The sequence below is a fragment of the Gorilla gorilla genome, chromosome 5 (genome assembly GCF_029281585.2).
Source record: "Gorilla gorilla gorilla isolate KB3781 chromosome 5, NHGRI_mGorGor1-v2.1_pri, whole genome shotgun sequence".
NCBI lineage: Eukaryota > Metazoa > Chordata > Mammalia > Primates > Hominidae > Gorilla > Gorilla gorilla.
The window spans coordinates 72,136,857-72,159,241 of NC_073229.2; the positions used below are offsets into that span (position 1 = coordinate 72,136,857).

The following is a 22,385-nucleotide window of genomic DNA, read 5'->3' on the forward strand; positions in this document are numbered from 1 at the left end:
CCATAATTTTGCACCGTTGCTCTTACACACTTCCTGAAGTCTTTTTTTTTTTTGAGATGGAGTCTTGCACTGTCACCCAGGCTGGAGTGCAGTAGCGTGATCTTGGCTCACTGCAACCTCTTGCAATTTCCGCCTCCCAGGTTCAAGTGATTCTCCCACCTGGGCCTCCTGAGTAGCTGGGATTACAGGTGCCTGCCACCATGCCTGGCTAATTTTTTGTATTTTTAGTAAAGACGGGTTTTCACCATGTTGGCCAGGCTGGTCTCGAACTCCTGACCTTGTGATCCACCCGCCTCAGCCTCCCAAAGTGCTGGGATTACAGGCGTGAGCCACCGTGCCCAGTCCTGAAGTCCTTTTTAGTCTTCAAGTATTTTATAAATATCAACCAATTCATCCCAGTTGTATTTCCTAATAGCTGGTGTAAAATTGGTGTGTTCTTGGGGCTCTATACACATATAATACATAATTATCATAAATGCACCCTTTCAAAATTAATTTCATCTCAGAATCACATACACTCTTTAAAAAAGGAGAGACAGAGAAGTAAATGTTCTTTATGAGGACAAATTTGAATAACACCATGTGGTCTTCCTATGGATGAGCAAAACTCTGATTCAAGGTGATAGAAACATTGGCTGATATTACTGCACTGTGCAGTAACCAAGTAAAACCATTCTATGTATTTTTCTCATGACCTTGTATTAGGTTATGAGTCCCCATACTGAATTGTCATTTTTAACCATAGAGTGAAATATAAATCCCACATAGCTGTAGTTCATCTGGAAACTTGGATGTATAAAATAATTTAAAAAATAATTATAACTTTATAAAAGGGCATGACATTTTCCTATTGAGACATATTTGAGAAAATCTCATACATGTACCTCTTCTTCCTCTTTAGGCTTCTTTACCTGCAACAACTGATCTTCCAGAGTTTTTTGTTGCTTCTTATAAATGGCCTGGATGGACTCATGGCCCATTGGATCAAAAAAATTGTGCTGCATCCTGGGCATTTTCCACTGCAAGTAATAAAGTCATTTTAATTCCTTCCTTATAAACTACTCCTTTTGGCTCTAGAGACTGAGAGAATAATTGAACAATTTTAACAATTAGAATATTTAAATATTAGCATATGATCAAATAAAATCTCATTATGACAGAAGAAAGTAACCTGAAGATTATATAAAAAATCCATTTTTAGTCTAAAAGTTGTTTTTTATTTTAGGGTGCAATTTTAAATAGAGAGCGAATCAAAAGAGTGACAAAATAAATTTACTAAAATGTGTTTGTCTATTCAGAGTTAAGGCCAAATAATAAAAAAGGATTAAGGTTCTTCTTCATTCATATATTATTTGTAATTCTAATATACATATAGACACACCCATGTAATCCTCATACCTTTACTCTTTATACGATTTGCAAAAACAATTATTAATCTAATTTGATGTGAAGTAAGACTTTAAACCTAAATAATAATGGATCAAATGGATTTTATTTCATTTTAAATAAATATAAGCAAATATATAGGTTCTGACTCAAAAGTAATGTAACTGATCTTTTAATAAGAATAGCTTCTAAATTAAGTCTACTGTTACTCAAAAAGTATAAGCAATGACTCTTTTATAGTTACTTTCATATAAATTCACAAATCCAATAAATTAGTTACAGGCTAACCCTCAAATTAGGTCTCCAAAATTATCCTCAAAGGAGTGTTGAATATATTTCAGGAATTAAATGAAGCCTAACATGATGATGATTGGCTGTCATTCAATTATCTTCATAAAACCATGCTCTAGGGTTTGCAGGTAATTTCAACAGTGTTCAAAGACAGTTTAAAGCCATTGAAGGATTGTGAACAAGTACATAGGCTGTTCAAGAAGCCAGCTCTGAAAGGCAGCATATCCTGGGACAGAGAAATGCTGACATCTTTGTCTAAATACCATTGCTCCATAGTATCAATCAGACAACTCCAGAAATGCCTTTGTTAAAATCATAATGGTAGCCAAACTCACCCCAAGTGGCTACATTTGTTAATTCACTGCTCCCCACAGCCCCTCTCTGGCTATCTTATGATGTCCTTGATGTGTCAGGGACCCACATGGAGACCTTTCTGAGCTAAAATTTGTTTGTCTATTGATGGATAAGACCAGATAATAAAAAGAAGATTAAGGTTGTTTCAGATGGGTGGAGAGAGGTTTAATATAATAAACCGTTTGCCATTTTATATTCATGTGGTTAAGGTGTTACACCTAGATCTATAAGAATTTTGCCTAAAATTTATATTATGCCAGTATTTCTGAAGATATCTAAAGAAAAACATTCGTGGTGAAATACTGAAAGCAACTTGCTAGGGTGGAGGATGTATTTTGGTGTTCCCAGGTCTCAACCCCACGGATAGCCTCTGCACTGTACCAAGTCAGGATTGTTCCCCTACCTAATTCACAGAACACCAGAGAGAGGTTTCCTTTTGTGATTCCAAAGGACATAGTTTTGTATCCTGTGAATTCAGTATGATAAATTAGGGCAATTCTTTTTTGTGTTAAATAAAGAAAAAAATAAACTAAATTATCATAAAGATCTAAAAAATTACGTCGAGAAGTATTAGTTACAAAAAAAGATTCTCTCTCAGAGAAACTAAAAGCTATAAAATTGAATAAATAAGACTTAAAAATATGCACATATATTTTAAAAACTTGTGTAATCAAATCAAATTCAAGCTATTTTTCAGAAGCTGAAGAGATAAAGGTGTTTGGAGTAGTGAGAGTAATATGTTTCACATACATTTGAAGACGGAATAAAATAAGCAAGGGAAAGAATAGAGTGTGTCTCAGAGGTACTGTCCAGTGAGAGTTTTTAAGAAGAGAGTGGAAAACAATTGGTTGAACTGAGTCATTCTTAAATATTCTGACATTTTCTAAATATTTCAAGTGAATTTTAGCTAAACCATCATTGAGATTCAGAAATGTCGGTATAAGAGCAACATATTGCATAACATTAGGATTTAAAACATTTATCCTTTGTTGAAATCTACAGATTTGTGAGGCTGGAAGAGATTTTAAAGGTCACCTTATTCAAGCCTCCAGTATTATAAACGAGGCCTAAATAGGTAAAGTGGCTTATCTGAAGCCAAAAGATGAGAAATATCAGAAATAATCCTAGAGACCAGGCTTCCGACTTCTGGATTACTGTTTTCTCTACACTATAAAAGTATTTTCTGAATGAAAACACAGTTACACCATTTTTTAAAATTTCGATTTCATTCTAAACCCCTGTGCTGAATGTCAGAGCATCAAAGAATTTCTCCTTTCTTTGATGAAATGGGGAATTATTTTCTTGAGACTATCAGAAGTCGTGTAATGCCATTTGCTCCTATGAAATATATCCTAGTGCAATAGTAGATGGGAATTTAGTAGGGAGTTGGAGGTTATAGATTTAACACATATTGAGCATCTAAAGAATGCCAGCAATTGCCCTAAAGCATTGTAATATGCTGTAGTTACATTAAAACTATGTGTATACAAAGATACATATGTAAATGAATTAAATGAATTATTTTAGAAAATTTTTAATTAGCACCTTGAGGGGTTTCAGGACACTAACAATTTTGATGAGAAAAAAACTAAAACTTTCACTAAGAAAAGTGAATGAATAGAAGAAAGGTTATTATTTTGTTGCCTTTAATTAAAAGTGAGTAAGAAACTCACTTAGAACAAAACTGAACAAGACTGTACCAGATATTCAACAAGACTGTTCCAGATATTCAACAAAAAAGTCTGTACTAAAATGGTACCCACCCCAATTTTTTCATAATCTCATCACTCACATTAGTTTATTTTGGTACCATGATCAAAATGATGACATCTGTAGGGTTTTGCTACTGGTTGATTAGTTTCCCTGGTCTATTATTCTAAGAGGGCAGAACTATGTCTCCCTTGTTTCTTGTTCATCATTGTAATTTCCAGTGCTACAATGCCTGTCAGTTAGTAGGTGTTTAATAAATGTGTTGAGAAAAGGAATGAACTAATAACAATTACAATTCTAGGGAAGTCATATAACAAAATAATAGAAGTTTTAATAATAAAAAGTTTGTGTGTGTGTGTATATAAATAATGATATTAGTTAACAATATGATAGTCATAACTATATTATTAGTTGTATATAGCATTACATATAATCAGTTACTTATATAGCTATTAGATTATATATATAATTACATGTATAGCTATATATAATGAACTATATTATATGTAACTAATAGTATTAGTTAATAGTAGCTACAACAGTTAGTAACAGTAGTAACAGTAATTGTAACTAAACAAATATATTCACTTCATTTTATATATATGTATAAACAAGCTGAATTCCATGTCTACTAAAACAAGATTAAGATAATAATTTTAATTTATATTATGAGCACAAAAGTGTGCTATGTAGCCTTTAGATACTGTATAAGATAGATTCATATTAGTCTGGATTAGCTTAAGTATGGTCTCCTGGGTAGTTAAATTAGATTAAACCAGTTTAAAAACAAAGAATTCAGTTTTACTCCAATATATCAGATGACTGTGGATGAATTTCCAATGAATATTTCTATGGTTAGTTTTCTTGATTGCCCTGGTTTAGTTAAATTCATTTAGAAAATATGTATTTTCCCATGACTATATGCAAGATACTGTTCTAGGTACAGGAAATAGAAATATAAGGAACATATGGCTCTTGCCCTCCAAGAGTTTCACCTGACAGATTCCTTAATGAGGAGTTCAGGAGTATACAGAACATCAAAGGAACAAGAAACTAGAAAAATCTTTGAAGTCAATAGGACAATTTAGTAATATCAAAATAGGACAAAAATTATAACTGAAAGTATGACACAGTTCAACTGGCTGGAATACATAAATATATTAATGCTCTTTGGCTTTAATTATAAATTATACACAGTTTTAAAGACTACATTAGGGTTCAAACAAAAAGGGTTATGTACCTTATTAGAAATACCATGTATCATTTCAATATTAATTGATATTCTATTTGAAACAGGTGTGGCTGCTGACCGAATAGCAATTCAGTCTAAGGGTCGATACACGGCTAATCTATCCCCTCAGAATTTGATCTCTTGCTGTGCCAAGAACCGTCATGGATGCAATAGTGGAAGCATCGATAGGGCTTGGTGGTACCTGAGAAAACGTGGGTAAATAGCTGCTCAACATGTGTTTCTAGGATTTTTATGAATGATGCATTGTGTTAGAATAAGGAAAATAATCCCAAGAGTTTTACAAAAAAGTACTTAAAATATATATACTACATCTACATGAATATAAATATGCTACATTTAAATATATACTATATTTCTTATCTATTGAGATTAGAAGCTATTAGAAACACCTCCTGAAGAATGTATACATTTCTAGCTAAATTAATATGAATTTTACTTTTGAAGACTCAAGTAAATATTTTCTTTTTGTTGCTCTGAGCCAAGTGAGTCCCCACAGACAGAATAAAATAATCAGGGTGGCTGATCTCTCTGCTGTGCTTTTCAGTTACCCAGATTGATGAACAGATAATGTCAGGTAAAATTAGGCTAAACTAAGAATAATAATATAAAGAAATAATTTACAGTTGTTTCAACTCATCAGTATTGTTCATTAATTTTCTCCACTCCATTTGATGAAAAATGGGGGCTGCATTTCCTTACTTTCATGTAGGCTGATACCCATATAACATCCTTGTGTCTTCTATAAGAGCTGATCTGCTAAAAAGCTGAGTTATTCAGCTAAGGAAGCTGCAGCTGATAAAGAGTGTTGTATATATGTACTACTCACTTGCTCTTCATCATCCACTCAGTGCTTTGGGTCTGCTATAGGACTAGTTAGATGCTATAGAAAATAGTGGATGTCAGATTTTGATGGGTTGCAATAAATTGCTTTAAGTTTTTTCATATGTTTTGCCTAAAATGTGGTACTTTGAATGGGCAACTTAGGCTGATACTTTCCTTGTGTTCTAGTGCTTGGTTGGCTTGTATTTTGTATTATGATAAAAAATAACAGCCCTTTAAGAACTTAAAAATGTAAATTATTATTGAGACCCGACTAAATCTCATTGTATTGGATTGCTTTGGGTACTGTAACAAAATTCCGTAGACTGAGTGTCTTCAACAGCAAACACTGATGTTGTGGAGGCTGCAAAATCCAGGACCAGGCTGATTTTGTTCTTGGTGAGGGCTCTCTTTCTGGCTTTCAGATGGACACCTTCTCACAGTGTCCTTACATGATGAAAGAGAGCTCTGGTTTCTTCCTTTTCTTATAAGGGCACTAATCGTATCTATTATGGCCCTAACCTCATGACATCCTTTAAAGTTAATTATCTCCCAAAGGCCTATCTCCAAATATCATTACATTGGGTATAAGTGCTTCAACATACGAATTTTAAAGTGACACCATTCAGTCCACAGCACTCATCATTTAATACAAATGTAATGCATTTAATGCAATATTTTTTAGGTTGTTTGAGTGTTTTCAATGGTTTTGCTTTTGTCATGTTCTTTCCTCAGATTCTCATACTGTGTTGGAAACTATTACATTTTCATGAACCAATCCGAGTGGATACTTCTATGGCCATTTCAGCATAGAGTATCTACAATACCATTAACATGATTTTATTTCCCTTACAATTTACCTTTTTATTCAATATTATTATGTTTGAATTGGTGCCAAATAATTTGTACTTTGCTATGTTTACTTTCAAAATCAGAAATCAAAATCATTTTCTCTATATTTTAGATAATACACGTCTGATAGTTTTCTACTTTATTAACATTTAATATTATATTAATATTATACTATTTCCCTCAAAGTACCATGAACTACAGATATATAATTATTTGTATTATGTGAACATATCTATAACTTAATAAAAATATACAAACACAAAAACAAAACAAAATAAAAACTTTAAAGTTACAACTTACATAATTTTAATATCCCATCTGGAAATAGTCAGATTCATTGTCTTGTTTATATTAAATTTTAAATTTAGCTCTTCCAAATTATAATTATATAAACAGGTTGAAGGGGTCCTTCCCCTATTAATATTACCACAGACTTAATATTGACAGCCATTTTTTATCTTCAGGAAATTCTATACTACAGATAGAATTATTTATAAAAAATTGATCAAAGCAAGATTTTTAAAATTATAATGAAAAAATAAGAGGTGGGTAGGGAAGAGTGTAATGTCATTGAGCTTCTGTTTTGGAGTCACTCACTATTTTGAAAATTATGCATGTAAGTAACCAGAATAATTTATGAATGCTTAATTCAGTAAGATTAAATATAAAAAGGATATTATGACATTCTCCTAAATATTACCTTTGCTTCTTTGCTTATTCCTCATAGACTGGTATCCCACGCATGCTATCCACTTTTCAAAGACCAAAATGCTACCAACAATGGATGTGCCATGGCAAGCAGGTCTGATGGGCGAGGAAAACGGCATGCCACGAAGCCATGTCCCAACAACGTAGAAAAATCTAACAGGATCTATCAATGTTCTCCTCCATACAGAGTCTCTTCCAACGTAAGCATAAATGGCAAGAATCAAGAATAGTTGGCTTTCTCAAATGTGTATAGCTCTACTGTAACTAAAACAATTTAAAAACTATTTAAAACTATTATATTCTAAAATAAATGTTATATTTTCATGTATAATTTTTAATATTTTTAAGGACTTTCAGTTTGGGTATGATGTCTTATCTTTGTAACATTAGCAGTGTAAAGGATTGACTTAAATTTAAAAATGTCCAAGGAAATAGGGTTTTAAAATTATGTTTCATAATATGTGTATATACATATATTTGAACTTGACAATTAAAAGTTAAGTTAAACACTTTTTCACTGACTTTTTTGTGGTATTAGCTCATTTTATCAATCCTTTGCCTCACTCAACAAAATAATTTAAGAGGACCTGGGTCTAATAGCAAAAAGACTCCCTTGGATTCTAGTTTGTCTGTTAAAAGCCTAGGCGAATTTACTTCATCATATCAGTGTTCCCCAAGCCTTCTCGTTTTCAGAATTTGTGAACCTCCAGTGTCTTCTAATTATCTCCAGAATACAATTCGGTGTTCTAACCATAGCACATTGGCCTTTCATTAGTTGGTTTTGACGTACTACTTTTATACACTCATGTCCTGCCAGCATCTGCCACTCTACCCAGCCATAATGCTCCTAATACGTAGAACTAGTCTCTGTTCCCCAGGTACACCATGCTCTATTATACTTTTCCACTTAGCTAGGTGATAATTCCTCTGATGCAAATGGTTATCAAGCCTTTCCATCTAGAATGCCAAGCAAATGTCAAGGCCCAGGTAAAAGCTTCATCTTCTCTGTGACGTTTTCCTTGATTTCCAGGCAGAATTAATTTTCCTTTTTTGTTTGCAAACATAGCACTTTGTGCTTGTCTCTACAATGGATCTTATTATATAATAATGAAATTAGTAGTGTCATTCAACCAAAATGTAAATACCTTGAGTATAGGTGCAGGGTCAATATTTGTTCCTGTCATAGTTTCTGGCATGTACTTTGTGCTCAATATGCACAGAAAAATGGATGAATGAGTGCCCTGCCTCCCTACAGAGGGCTTCATTATACATTAGGAGACATCATAGAAATATTTGTACTAAAGCTACTGAGACATCTAACTAAACAATCATTTGGGATAGCTCTTGTGAGAAAAAAATTAGAGGTACTAGTAATCTCCACTAATTAAATATTGCTTTAACTTACATTGTTTATTTCTTTATAACCATAAAAGGCTATTGTATTTTCTCTCCACTCCAAATTTACTATTTAGTGATAAATGTCATTGAAACAAATGGGTGCATCTTGTCTTTAACAATTTCATTAATGTAGCATAATATACGTGAGTTTTTCAAAATACAATTGAGAGTAAATTGCAAACACTTAACATTGTACACCAATCAATGGGTTTAGTATGCTCTGATAACAATGATATTGCTTATTCATATTTTTCCATCCAGGAAACTGAGATAATGAAAGAAATCATGCAAAATGGACCAGTTCAAGGTAAGCTTGAATGAAATACGGTTTTTTCTTATTCATTCCTTTAATAAACAACATTACATTGAGCTCATGTAATAGGAGTTTAATAAAAGAAAGAAAATTTTTACTTTAAGAGTATCCAAAAGGCTTCAACAGTTCTAAAATGAGTGCAATTATGAGAACTATGCTTACCTATATCTTAATTAGCTGCCATTTTATTTTCAGAAGATAGACTCATTTATAAATTGAACTCTTAAATATTAATGACACATTTGATGAATAACTCCGAAGTCTTTCCAAAGTGATCATGGACCAACAGAAAGTCCAACATGAAATGCCAACTGACTAATTTGTAATGAAGCTTACTTTATTTATTCAGTCATATTTAAGAATCATACATACAGTTTTCTTATCTTCAGTTTAAATAGATTAGGTAGTGGATTGAAAAAATTGAGGAATAATATTTTCCTTCTATTAGCTCAAAATAAAGCAAGTAAACTAGTGTAATTTTGCATTTTACAAAAGGTTTTCAATTTTGATCAATTTTGTAAATGTTTTATTTAGAGTAACAGTAAATAATGAAATCATACAGTTACTTGTTGTATATTGCCTTTGATTTATATAATCTCTATGATAATTTATTCTGCTTACCTGTTGAATTTTATTTTGCATCAATGACCTGAATAAGGGTAAACTCACAGAATATATTCCCTGTATAAACATTGGCTTGAAGTGCATGGAAGAACAAATCCAATGAGGTCTAAAATGAAAATTTAGGTTGTGAATACTGAAGGGCCAGGAATATATTATCAATGCAGTGGAATAAAAAATAGGCCAAAATTAAATGTAAAACATTTGGTACACACTTAAGGAACTGTTGCCAATTTTAATTTTTCTGAATACTGATCTAATTAGTATAGGTTAAATATATATAGGCAGGAATCATGGATTTTATAATTGTGTTGGAAGAATTTTTATTAATCATTATCACCACTTAGCATTTATTGAGAAACCACAGCCTACATAAACATGTCCTGAATTTAATTTTTAAAAATTATGGGACATTACCAAAAACCTGAAACAAATGAAGAGAAATTTTCTGTTCCCCCTTACAGCTGTGTCATTTGTTGGTTATTTGAAGAGTGAGGGAGTTAATATCTAATTTCAATGCATGCTCCATTAAGTGGTGCTTGTGTGACAAATTTAAAAGATCACAGGCATTTGGACTCAAGGTTACACTAAAATATCCCAACTTTGGCATTTGCTATTTAAATAACTTTGGGCAATTTACTTAACCTTTCAGAATCTTCAAGTTGTTGTATTATTGTTTCAAGTGTTTTTTTTCTTTTTCCCTCTCTCTCTCCCTCTTTTTTAATCAATCAAACAATTTTGAATCGTAATTATTTAAAATTGAGAAAATTTAAATACCTTAGATTTATTTTATGGCCATATACTGAAATGCTCATAAATTTCACAGAATGAATAAAAAGTAAAGACATAACATTTAAAAGCAATAAAACAAAAATGCAAATTATTCAACATTCATTTAACAAAGATTTCTTGAGAACCTGCTTCCCGCTAGCCTAAGCCAGGAGCAAGAGACGAGCAACAACCAAGCCTCACATCCGTGTTATAATTTTGTATCATGAGTTTGCTGCAGTTTTCCAAAAGTAAAATTGCATGATTGTAACTTATATAGTTATATATTCGTGAATTTATCAAGTCTGTTTGGTATCAGAAACTGCAGAAAGAAGCCATCTTTCAGGTAATTATGGCTTCTCATCCTTTTTCTTTAGTTGGCAGTGTTTTTCAGGAATAATGAATACATTTTATTTATGATGCTTAGAGGAAAGTTGAATCATAAGACCTCAAAGAGTCAATGGTTCTACAGAAAAGAAAAGCCACTAGCAATATCTTCACATTTTTATAAATGGATAGAATGCTGGTTGACTCTTCTTGCTATAAATGTTACAGGATTGCCTGGCCTGGCATACGGCATTTCCCCTGTCTCAGTACGAAAGAGTGTAAAAGCCAATAGAACCCTGAATGAATAACTTTGTGTACGTTCTTCTAAAATCTGTAGGATTGAAAATAAGTATAGGTGATGGATAGAGAACAAAAGCAGAGATCTGCGTAAAGTACAGTTACATAAATTCTTAAAATCCTCTAGGAATGTGTTTTAGAGTAGATAAAGAAGTTTTAACCTCTTTTGCGACTATTTGCACAGCATCAGAAAAGGCATGGAACATTAAAAAATGAAACAAAAACTGGAACATTGAAAAGTTATATTTAACTTTGGAGTATAAGCTTTTTTAAAGGATCTGTCAAACACTAGTTACCTTACTTCCTATTTTATTTAAAATGCTTGTCAAATTAAGACAAGTATTGTACACAGTTATCAAGCTATACATATCTAATCCCAATTAAAAATTTTCAAATTCATATCTTCTATAAGAGAAGTTTAAAGGCTTCACCCTGAATTGCCAAAGCCCTTCAACAAAGCAGCACACAATAGAGAGATGAAGTAATTTAGGTGAGGGAATGAAGGAGAGCTTTCTAAAATATCAGCTCTGCTTTTTGAAGTGTACAACATTGCTTATCTCTCCAGAGCTGGGAGGATGAAATTCTGTCAAAGTTTTATTTTGCCAGGAGTTTGCTTTTTTATTCCAACTCACAAAAGAAAGGTTTGTATTTACTTATGAGGATTAACAACAATTGCTTTAAGCCCAGTTTGCTAGGCTCTGCTAGCTTAATTGGGGTTTTAAGAGGCTTGTGGTAAAGCACAAGTGTAGTGGAGAAATAGCAATCACTGACCAAGTATAGTGTGCTTTTGTTGCAAGGGCTTAATTTTTGGTAGTAGCGTCTCTGTTGATTAAGACTAGATGGTGTTTTAAAAGCATAAAGTGTACTTAATATTCTAAATAGCTAAAAGTTGTTTTTATAAGATAACAAAAAATATTGCAACTAATTAATTAAGTAGGAAAGAAAATTAGGCTGAATCACACAGCCCCTTCTTAGATTCATCTCCTTGCAATTTACCCATTGGTTGTTCCGTGAAATTTTCTGGTGGTTTTTAAAGATGATATTTTAATACTGTGCCATTTGTTCTGTTGGATTTTATTTTAGCCATAATGCAAGTCCGTGAAGATTTCTTCCATTATAAGACAGGGATATACAGACATGTTACCAGCACAAATAAAGAATCAGAAAAATATCGAAAGCTTCAGACACATGCAGTCAAACTCACTGGGTAAGGCAATTAAACAAAATTCATTTAATTCTTTTGGAAAATGAAACTGAAAATACAAATATGCAGTGTTTTAAATGCTAGAATCCCATTTGTAGGAGAGATTGTGATACAAATGAAAAATGATCTAAACCTTGCCACTATTTAGTCATTATTTTAAAGTCCAGTAAAAGGCTAACTCAGCATTCTGGGAAAAATGATCTTTTCCTACCTCTCACTTCTTGTGATTATGTCCTTAAGAATCTGTTCTAAGGGCAAAGAACATGTATTATTGAAATAAATTCTACGTAAGGCATAATCAAGGGAAGAGAGCAAATCCAAGGCGTATTATGGTTTGGGGAGATGGTTTTGAATAGAATTGCAAATAGCAAAGATTAAGCAGGAAGAGAAGTAAGGTCACCTATAATTCAATATAAGGTTACTTTATATTTATGTGAGAATTGTAGAAATTAGGTTGACCAATTTTTAAGTAAAATATATTAATCTATGCAAGGGAAAGAAAGAAGTTCAAAATTTGGTGGTGGCATTTCAAGAGTGAGTAATTTTACAAGTAGGCTGTACTCTGAAAGACAGTGTGGTTATGAGACCACTTTCCCAGCGCCTTCTCAATTTTATTCTGACTAAAACATCTCATAATGTCTCACTCTAGTTCAAATGAAATGCTACAAAGTTTTATTTTCCATCTAAAAATCTCACTCTTCTCATATTGCATATTATGGTAAATAACTTCATTCCCATTGAACATGTCTTTAATGACTTAATTTTATTGAGCCTACGCAAAACAACCTCACCTACAATCAAATTGTTGTCTTCTCCTTACTGATCTTTGAAACACCTTTAAGTCAGTTCTAAGCTATGTAGACAAGCTGTCTTGTGTGATGCTTCCTTAATCGTTGTCCCTCCTTTATTTTAAATACTCTAATATTTCAATTACAAAATTATCACATTTCTTTGAATCTAAGATAATACTAATTTTATGACTGTGCTGATTTCATGAATATGAAAATACATGTATCTTAGGATTGAAGAATGTGATTTTCATGTTAATGTAGGATGCTGAATCTACAAATTGGAAAAAATGTAACGTGTGTGTGTATGTGTGTGTGTGTGTATTTATAAATGTTTTCACCATTCCTAGATAATAACCTCTGTTGAAATCTTGGAGTATTTTTAATGAATCTCCTAGATATATAACTATTGAGAAACAAAGAAAGAAGGAAGGAAAGAAGGAAGGAAGGAAGGAAAGAAGGAAAGAAGGAAAGAGATTTCACAGGAAAACAAGATAGTGCAGTACTTCAAATTTTTTGAAAAGGAAAATTTTGCTAATGTTTTCTCTAGCAGTATATAAAAATGCCAGTTTCTCAACATTCTTTCAAACACTGGGTTTGAAAGAAACACTTTTCCATTTTAATAGGGTTATAAAACTGAATAGTTTTAATTACTCAGCATCACTGGTCTTTGGAAGCCTATGGTAGCTTCCTATTACCCTACTTTTTAAGGTTATATGGAACAAGGTGCTTGCCTTAATTTTTAAAAAGTGTATCATTTTTAATAAAATGAAGATACACTCTCTACTAAAATTAACAACTTAAAAAGAAGATAGTAAAAAAATACCAAATCAGGCCAGGTGTGGTGGCTCATGCTTGTAATCCCAGCACTTTGGGAGGGCAAGGCGAGTGGATTGCTTGAGGCCAGGCATTTAAGATAAGCCTGGCCAACATGGTGAAACCCCCTTTCTATAAAAAAAATACAAAAATTAGCTGGGCATGGTGGCAGACACCTGTAATCCCAGCTACTCAGGAGGCTGAGGCACGAGAATCGCTTAAACCCTAGAAGTGGAGGTTGCAGTGAGCTTAAATCTGCACTCTGGGCAACAGAGTGAGACTCTGTCTCAAAAAACAAAAATTCCCAAATTATGTCCTATTAGTGCTCAAAGATCATTATTATCATATTTGGTAAAAAACATGTCAGGTAAGTCTTCTCTTGCTCTCTCTCTCTCTGTTAGTGAAAAGTTTGGCAAACAAAAATAGAAAGACAATATAGGATAAGTCATTTAAAACTATTGCTATTCAGGCTAACTTTATTTGAATTTAATAAAATTTAATTAAAAGAGACATTTTTGATTCTTCAACAAAGGATAAGTTCTTGTCTAAATCTCTCTTCATTTATTGTAGACTCCAGGCCTTCTTAGCTATTCAAGGACATGCAGAAGCAATTTCTCCTTTTTCTTCTCTGTAATCATTTCTATTTCTACCACCATACAAATAGTGTTGTTATCCCTCAGATTAAAAAAAAAAACTCAGCACTTTTTTGGACTCTGCTTCCTCCACACTCCATTTATCTTCACTCTTTACAGCAAACTCCTTGCAAGATTTGCCTGGAATCACTTTCAGTTCTCTTTCCAATCTTTCTTAAACTGCACCAATCATGTTTTCATTACTCCCATCCTCTTCACAAAAATAGCTATTTCAAGGTTATCAAAGGCATCCACATTGCTAAATTCATTGGTCAGATCCCAGACCTGCCCATCCTCTTCATCTGATTTTTTTCTTTTTGGCCACAACTTTGCAGTGTACTTTGCTGCATTTTCCCCCCTGTACTTCTACACTTCTTAACATTGACATGCCCTAGTCTCAGGTCTTGTTTCTTCTCTTGCTTCTAGTCTCACTGTGTCTGGTGAGCTCATCATTCTCTGAGTTCATCCTGGCTTTAAGTGCCATCTAAAAGCTGACATCAACTGAATTTATATCTTAGCTCAGACCTCTTTCCTGAACTCCAGACTCATACATTCTGTGACCTATTTGACATCATCACCTGGATACCTTATTAGGGAGTGAATGCTTCAAATTCAGCACTTCCAAAACAGAACTCCTGATCTTCTCCCTTTATTCTTGCTAAACAGCATCAATCTTTTCTATTTTAATTAATGACAGCTCTGTTCTTCCATATTCTCTGCTGGAAGCCTTGGAGTCATCCTTTATTCCTTTACTTCACAATTTACTTTCAATATGTCACAACCTCTTTTGGCCCTTTCAACGTATATCCAGAACTCAACCACTGTTTACTATCTGAACTACCATCACCCTTGCCTAAGCCACCATTGCCTGTTATTTTGTACCTGGATTACTGAAGTAGCTTCTAACAAATTTTACTGCATTGATCTTCGCTCCTTGACAGTCTAGTCTCAACATAGAAAACAGGGTTTTCCTTTTAGAACTTTAGATCTTGTTATTCTTTGTTCAGAATCCTACAATATATTCCCAATTTCATCAGATTAAAAGCCAAATTTCTCACAATGGCTTATAAAGGGCCAACATATTCTGAGGACTCTCCTTCTCGCCGACTCCCACTCCCATCAACTTTCTGATCTCAACTCCTACCCATCTGTACCTTGATTTCCTGCTCTAGTGATTATTTAATGTTTCAGCAACATGTACCCCAGTGCCTTTCCCTCTACGTAAAATGCTCTTCTACTGTATATCCAGTTCCTTAGTGTCTGTGTCTCTACCCAGTCTCTGGTCAGGTCTCACCTTCTTAATAAGTCCTCCCTGGCTGCCCTATATAATTTGTGACTTGCCCTCTGCTCCAGCAATCCTGATCCCCCTACCTGCTTTATTTTAAAAAATTTTATACAATTATCACTTTTTAACACAATGTATAATTTAATTAGCTTTTTTATGTTGATTGTATATTGTCTGTCTTCTTTACTAGAATGACGTTCCGTGAGAGCTGGTGTCTGTATTATTTACTGAGGTAGCCAAACCACCAAATACGGTACTGATCTGCTGATCAGTAATGCACTTAATGTTTTCTCTTTTCAACGAATGAATGAGTTTTTTCCTTATGTTCTGCACTAGTTTTCCTTTGCTGTTACTTATCTTTACATGGAGAAGTTATTCGTCAAAAAAAAAAAAAAAAAAAGATTAGGGAGAAATTAGAGGAGATAGCTGAGGCACTCTTCAGCTTCGATTCAAGTCTGTAAATGTTGAACCTGTGCTCATCAGATCAACCTTTACTGTTATCCTGGGAGTTCTGCCCTTAGTTCATAGCTCAGATAGTTTGATGGGACTTATAATAAATCCCTTACTACTACTCTTTGCCTTTCTTTTTTACTTCACCCTGCTGCATCATTTAGCCATCAACCCTGAAGGGCTGGCCTGGATTTTGGCAACCCAATTGACTTCCAGTATGAGATTTCTTTTTCAGCTGACCTCCAATGGGTAGTACGGGAAGGGATTGACATCTGATTGCATTAGCTTGCAAATGGTCCTCATTACAAAAATCTTAAGGGGTATTTCTAGACTGCATTATGTACTTCTAAGGGGAAATTTTTCCTATTCAGGTCCAGTGGTGCAGGGGAACGGTTTTGGTGAATGCCGTCTCAGCACCCATTTTTACTTCGGTACAGAACAAAAGGTTTTTTTGTTATTCAACAAAGTTGTGTTTTGAAATTATGACCATTTTTTTGAATTTATTAAAGATAGAAATTATTAAGGTCTTAAAATTCATTCCATTTTATTGTGCTTTTCCATTCTTAATTGTTCTGGGGCTTTTTAGGAAGGTAAATGGAATAAAATGTCTTAACAGTGTCACTGTAACTGGAAATTCAGCTCTACCTAAGTTCCATTTCCAGTAAGTTCAAAAGTCTAGTTCCTTCTAAACTTTTTCCTATATATGTTTCATTATCAATTTTTGCCCAATCTAGGGGCTTCCTTGATCTAGAAAAAATTTTCTACCACACACTAGGTAATTGACCTATACTTTTCTATTATTCATAGAACTAAAATTCCATTCACTGTTTGGAGCCTCCTTTGATTTATTAGAACTGACCATTTATAATTTCTACCACCTATTTAGTCATATTGGTCATGTTTTCTTTTCTCTAATTCTATATTAATTCATGCTCAGTTTGAACAAGATGTAAATGTGTTTACATTTAATCTTCTATCATTGTGTATTCACATTTGGTGTGTCGGTTGCAATAGTGAATTCACTTTTATAAGCTCCTAGAAAATTGGGATCTTTAAAAATTTACTTTACTCATGTAACAATTAAGGCCAATTCTGCTAGTAGGCAAATTAGTTTTGGAAAATATATACTTTTTTAATTTTACAAATATCTTAAGTCACCTGAGCATTGGTAGGTGCCCTGGAGCAGTTAGATTTTAATTCATTTATCCATTAGGATTTCCTGATTTGGTAATTACTACATTCAAGAAATGAATGCATTAATGAATTAGAGAGCAATCAAATAGCTCAAGTAAGTAAATATTCCTTATCAGAGAACTTAATATACTCCTAAGAAGTACCTAACTAATGTATCACGACAAATTCTGTTTGCTGCGCTTTTTGTAGAAGGTGAAACTATTAGATTAAACTTCTTGAAAAAATGAATTTGATCTTCTATCAAGTGCCCAGAGCTGGGAAATACAAGGAGGATTGATTTATAGTCCTCCTCTTAAGGAGTTTAGCGGGTGAGGCCGATACATTCGCAATTGATTCTAGCATAAGGTGATAAAGGCTATATATTCCCATACGTATAACTCACAGGACTGTGGTAGGTAGATACAAACCTGTAACACATATATTTGCTCCTAATAGCCTTATTTCCCCCCTCTCTCTTCCCTTTCAATAACTCTGTCATCCCCATTTTGAATGCTATGTCTATAAATGCATTTAATTGAATAAATAACACGATTTATTCTGAAATACGGCCTTATTTTATATACCAATAAAAAGAGGAAAATATTTCCGATTAAACTAAGAAACTCCATCGATTATGGTATGAATCCCAATTTTAGAGATGTTAAAATGTCATGAAAGTGTGTTTTAAGATCAACAAAATATGGTATTTCAGATTTTTATCCCAGCCAATATTCTCCCTATTATGGTCCTATTCCACATCTCCGTGCCCATTAGAATTTGCCCTGTGTCCCTGTCCATTGAAGGTCTAAGCTTTATTTAATCCCCAAGTCTCAAGTTGGTTGTAATGCATTAATGCCATTTACTTTTGCTTATAAATCTTAGGAATTAGTGCAATAACTTAAATGAATAAATTCAACAGTAAAATTTTTAGAAAATTACAGGAAAGAATTAGTATAAACATTGACTTTTTTTCATCTTGTCATCCCTGTTTGTGGAGCAGAATCTTACTGAAGATATATAGTCCTACCTCATCTTATTGTGCTTTGGTTTCTTGTGTTTCACAGATACTGTGTTTTTTTTTTTTTTTTTTTTTTTTTACAAATTGAAAGTTTGTGGCAACCCTACATGGAGAAAGTCTAAAGGTACCATCTTTTCCAACAGCATGTGCTTGCTTGAGTCTCTGTGTTACATTTTGGTAATTCTCACAATATTTCAAACTTTTTCATTATTATATGTGGTATGGTGACCTGTGATTGGTGATCTTTGGTGTTATTATAGTAATTATTTTGGGGTGCCGCAAACAGTACCAATATAAGATGGCAAACTTGATTGTTAAATATTGTGTATGTTCTAACTCTTCTATCAATGGGGCGTTCTCCCTTCTCTCTCCTTTCCTTAGGCCTATCTATTCCCTTAGACACAACAATATTAAAATTATGGTAATTAATACTCCTATAAAGGCCTCTAAGGGTTCAAGTGAAAGGAAGATGTATTAGTCCACTCTTATACTGCTATAAAGAACTACCTGAGACTGGGTAGTTTATAAATAAAAGAGGTTTAATTGACTCATAGTTCCACAGGCTGTGGAGGAGGTATGACTGGAGAGGTTTCAGGAAGCTTACAATCATGGCCAAAGGGCAAAGGAGAAGCCATATCTTCACATGGCGATAGGAGAGAGAGAGAAGAGGGAAGTGCTACACACTTTTTAAACAACTAGATCTCATGAGAACTCACTATTACAAGAACAGTAAGGGGGAGATCCACTCCCATGATCCAGTCACCTCCCACTAAGCCCCTCCATAATACTGGGGATTGTAATTCAACATGAGATTTAGGTGGGGACACAGAGCCAAACCATATCAGAGTAGTCACACATTTCTCACTTTAAATCAAAAGCTAGAAATGATTAAGCTTAGTGAGGAAGGCATGTTGTTGGAGATTGGCCAAAAGTTAACCCTCTTGTACTAAAAAGTTGGCCAAATTGTGAATACAAAAGAAAAAACCTTGAAGGAAGTTAAAAGTGCTAATCCAACAAATATACAAATATTAAGAAAGCAAAGCAGCCTTATCGCTGAAATAGAAAAAGTTTTAGTGGACTGGAAAGAAGATCAAACAAGCCACAAGATGTCCTTAAGCCATAGCGTAATTCACAGCAAGGCCCTACCTTTCTTTAATTCCATGAAGACTGACAAAGGTGAGTAAGCTGCGGAAGAAAGGCATGAAGTTAGCAGAGATTGGTTCATGAGGCTTAAGAAAGGAGGCCATCTTCATAATATAAAAGTACAAAGTGAAGTAGCTAGTACTGATGGAGAAACTGCAGCAAGTTATCCAGAAGATCTAACTAAGATAATTGATGAAGGTGGCTACACTAAATAACAGACTTTCAATGTGGGTGAAACAGTCTTCTATTGGAAGAAGATGCCATCCAGGACTTTTATAGCTAAAGATGAGACATCAATGCCTGATATCAAAGCTTCAAAGGACAGGCTGACTCTCTTTTTAGGGTCTAAGGTAGCTGGTGACTTGAAGTTGAAGCCAATGCTTATTTACCATTCCAAAAACCCTAGGGCCCTTAAGAGTTATGCTAAATTAACTCTGCATGCATTCTAGAAGTGGAACAATAAAACCTGGATGACAGCAAATCTGTTTATAGCATGGTTCATTGAATATTGTAAGCCCACTGTTGAGATCTGCTACTCAAAAAAAAACATTCCTTTTAAAATATTGCTTGTCATTGAAAATGCACCTAATCACCTAAGAGCTCTGATGGAGATGTACAAGGAGATTAATGTTGTCTTCATGTGTGCTAACACAATACCCATTCTGCAGCCCATGGAGCAAGAGGTAATTTCTACTTTCAAGTGTTATTACTCAAAAATGCATTTCATAAGGCTATACCTGCCATAGATAATTATTTCTCTGATGGATCTTGGCAAAGTCAATTGAAAACTTCTGGAAAGTGTTCTGCATTCTAGATGCCATTAAGAACACTTGTGATTCATAGAAGTTCAACATATCAACATTCACAGGAGTTTGGAAGAAGTTGATTCCAATCCTCAGGGATTACTGTGGGTGGATTTCGAGACTTTAGTGGAGAAAGAAACTGCAGATGTGGTGGAAATAGAAAAACAACTAGAATTAGAAGTACAGCCTGAAGTTTTGACTGAATTTCTGCAATTTTATTTTATAAAGGAAAGGTAGAAAGTGGTAAGAAGACATATATAGATTTGGCCCAATTTTGAAGATCTGAGAAATGTCGCTGAGGAAGTAAAGTCTGAACTGGGATTTATGGGTTGTATAGAAACATGCAAAGGGAGCAACTTGTGTGAGGTCCCTATGCTTAGAAGACTACACAACACTGTGTGAACACAAGGAAGATTGTATTTGCTGAATCACAAATGGCAGGACTTGTAGACCATATCACAGATTTTTGTCGAGGATGTTAAGTATGTGGTTAAAGATATAAAGAGCAAAGGAAAGTAATTGAAGTTTTTTAAGTAGAAAAGTGGCATAATCTTTGTTTGCATTATTTAAAGATTGCTCTGAGTATAAAGAGAGTGATATAGAGGCAAATTTCAGTGTTGCAAGTTAAAGACAAGAGTTTGGACTTGGTAAGATGGTGGAAGAGTTGGGACATATGAGTGGATCAAGACATATTTGGGGAGAAAAGCTGTAAGACATGATGTGAGTTTGTAATGGGGCATGGTGAAGGAGAAGTCAAGAGTGATCCACCTTTAGAATTATGGCAGGGAACGGTGTCATACAATGAGATGGAGAAAAAGTCTACTGTGGGATCTCATAGTTTAGAGATGTTTTTGAGACATAAAAGTGCCAATGGATATCAAAAAAAAAACCAGGCAGATTTACTGATCTCACAGGAGAGAGAAAAGTTGAGCATGGTTAGGACTACACAGAAAAAGAAGACAGACTGATTCAGACTAAGCCATGAGAACATTCAATATTTATTTACTGACTAGAAAAGGATGAGTTTACAGAGACGGAGTGGGAGAGGCCAGTGAGGTTTAAAAAGAAAAAAGTAGGAAAGAGTTGCTAATGTAGGGTTTCTTAGAAAGCTGGAAGCCTGGAAAGGTTGGTATTCAAAGAGCATGCATAGAAATTGGTCTTAGAGAGGGGACCAAGTGGTATCTCTATTGTATCTGGAGAGAAAATGAGGTTAGTTGAAAATGTTTTGGTGTTTAGAGTAGTGGTAAGTTTAGAAAAATTTCTGTTGGAGTGCCTCTTTTATCTTTAGGAACTAGAAGTTTAGGTTATCTGTAGAAAAAAGATGTGGTGGGAGGAGAGGAATGTACAGTTAGAAATGTGAGGAAAATTAGATAGTTTGCGGTGGTCATCTAGGTGTTTAGGAGGGGAAGACAACCAGGGGAACCCAAAGGGATCATTAGGCATTGATAATAGTACCTTTCTGCCCTCTTGTGTGTGCTTTCTGCAGTTGTGGTCAACTGCTCATCTGTTTGCAAAGAGAAATGGGAAAATGAGTTCATCCAAGACTGATGATTTTCCAAATGGGTGCAATAAAAAGTCAGAAACGAAAAAAGGGTTTAGGATATGCATAACACATCAACTCAAAGATTGATATGTTACTAAAAGGACAGAAAGACTGATAAATGGCATAAGACTGATAAAAGGAGAGAATTGAGGAATTTGGAGAAGATAGAAAAATGATTGAGTCAAAATAGACTAAAAATATTTAATAATTCAAATATATTAATAGAAGTTTAGTTTTTGCTCACATAATAGTTTGTCATGATAATTCTGATCTCAGTGATTTTAGGATTCTTTAGTTTCTTTTTTGTTAGATTTTTAAAAACCATTATGAGAAAATAAAAAAGTAATTATGTAATAATAAGGAAATAATATTTTACAGGTTAAGAATACAGTTTTATAAAGTGATTAAAAGCCATAGATTTCTATTTTAGGTAC

General features: G+C 33.8%; 1 protein-coding gene across 4 annotated transcripts in view; it reads left to right on the forward strand.

Moving 5' to 3' along the window:
- The window catches only part of TINAG (tubulointerstitial nephritis antigen), an 83,564-nt gene that overhangs the window by 35,688 nt on the left and 25,491 nt on the right, over positions 1-22,385 (forward strand). For all 4 annotated transcript variants that reach the window (XM_019028694.4, XM_004044224.5, XM_019028697.4 and 1 more), the window contains 5 exons: positions 902-1,025; positions 5,038-5,188; positions 7,392-7,572; positions 9,032-9,077; positions 12,180-12,303. In XM_019028694.4, coding sequence (XP_018884239.3) covers positions 902-1,025; positions 5,038-5,188; positions 7,392-7,572; positions 9,032-9,077; positions 12,180-12,303 — 626 coding nt within the window. The remainder of the gene's footprint in view (positions 1-901; positions 1,026-5,037; positions 5,189-7,391; positions 7,573-9,031; positions 9,078-12,179; positions 12,304-22,385) is intronic.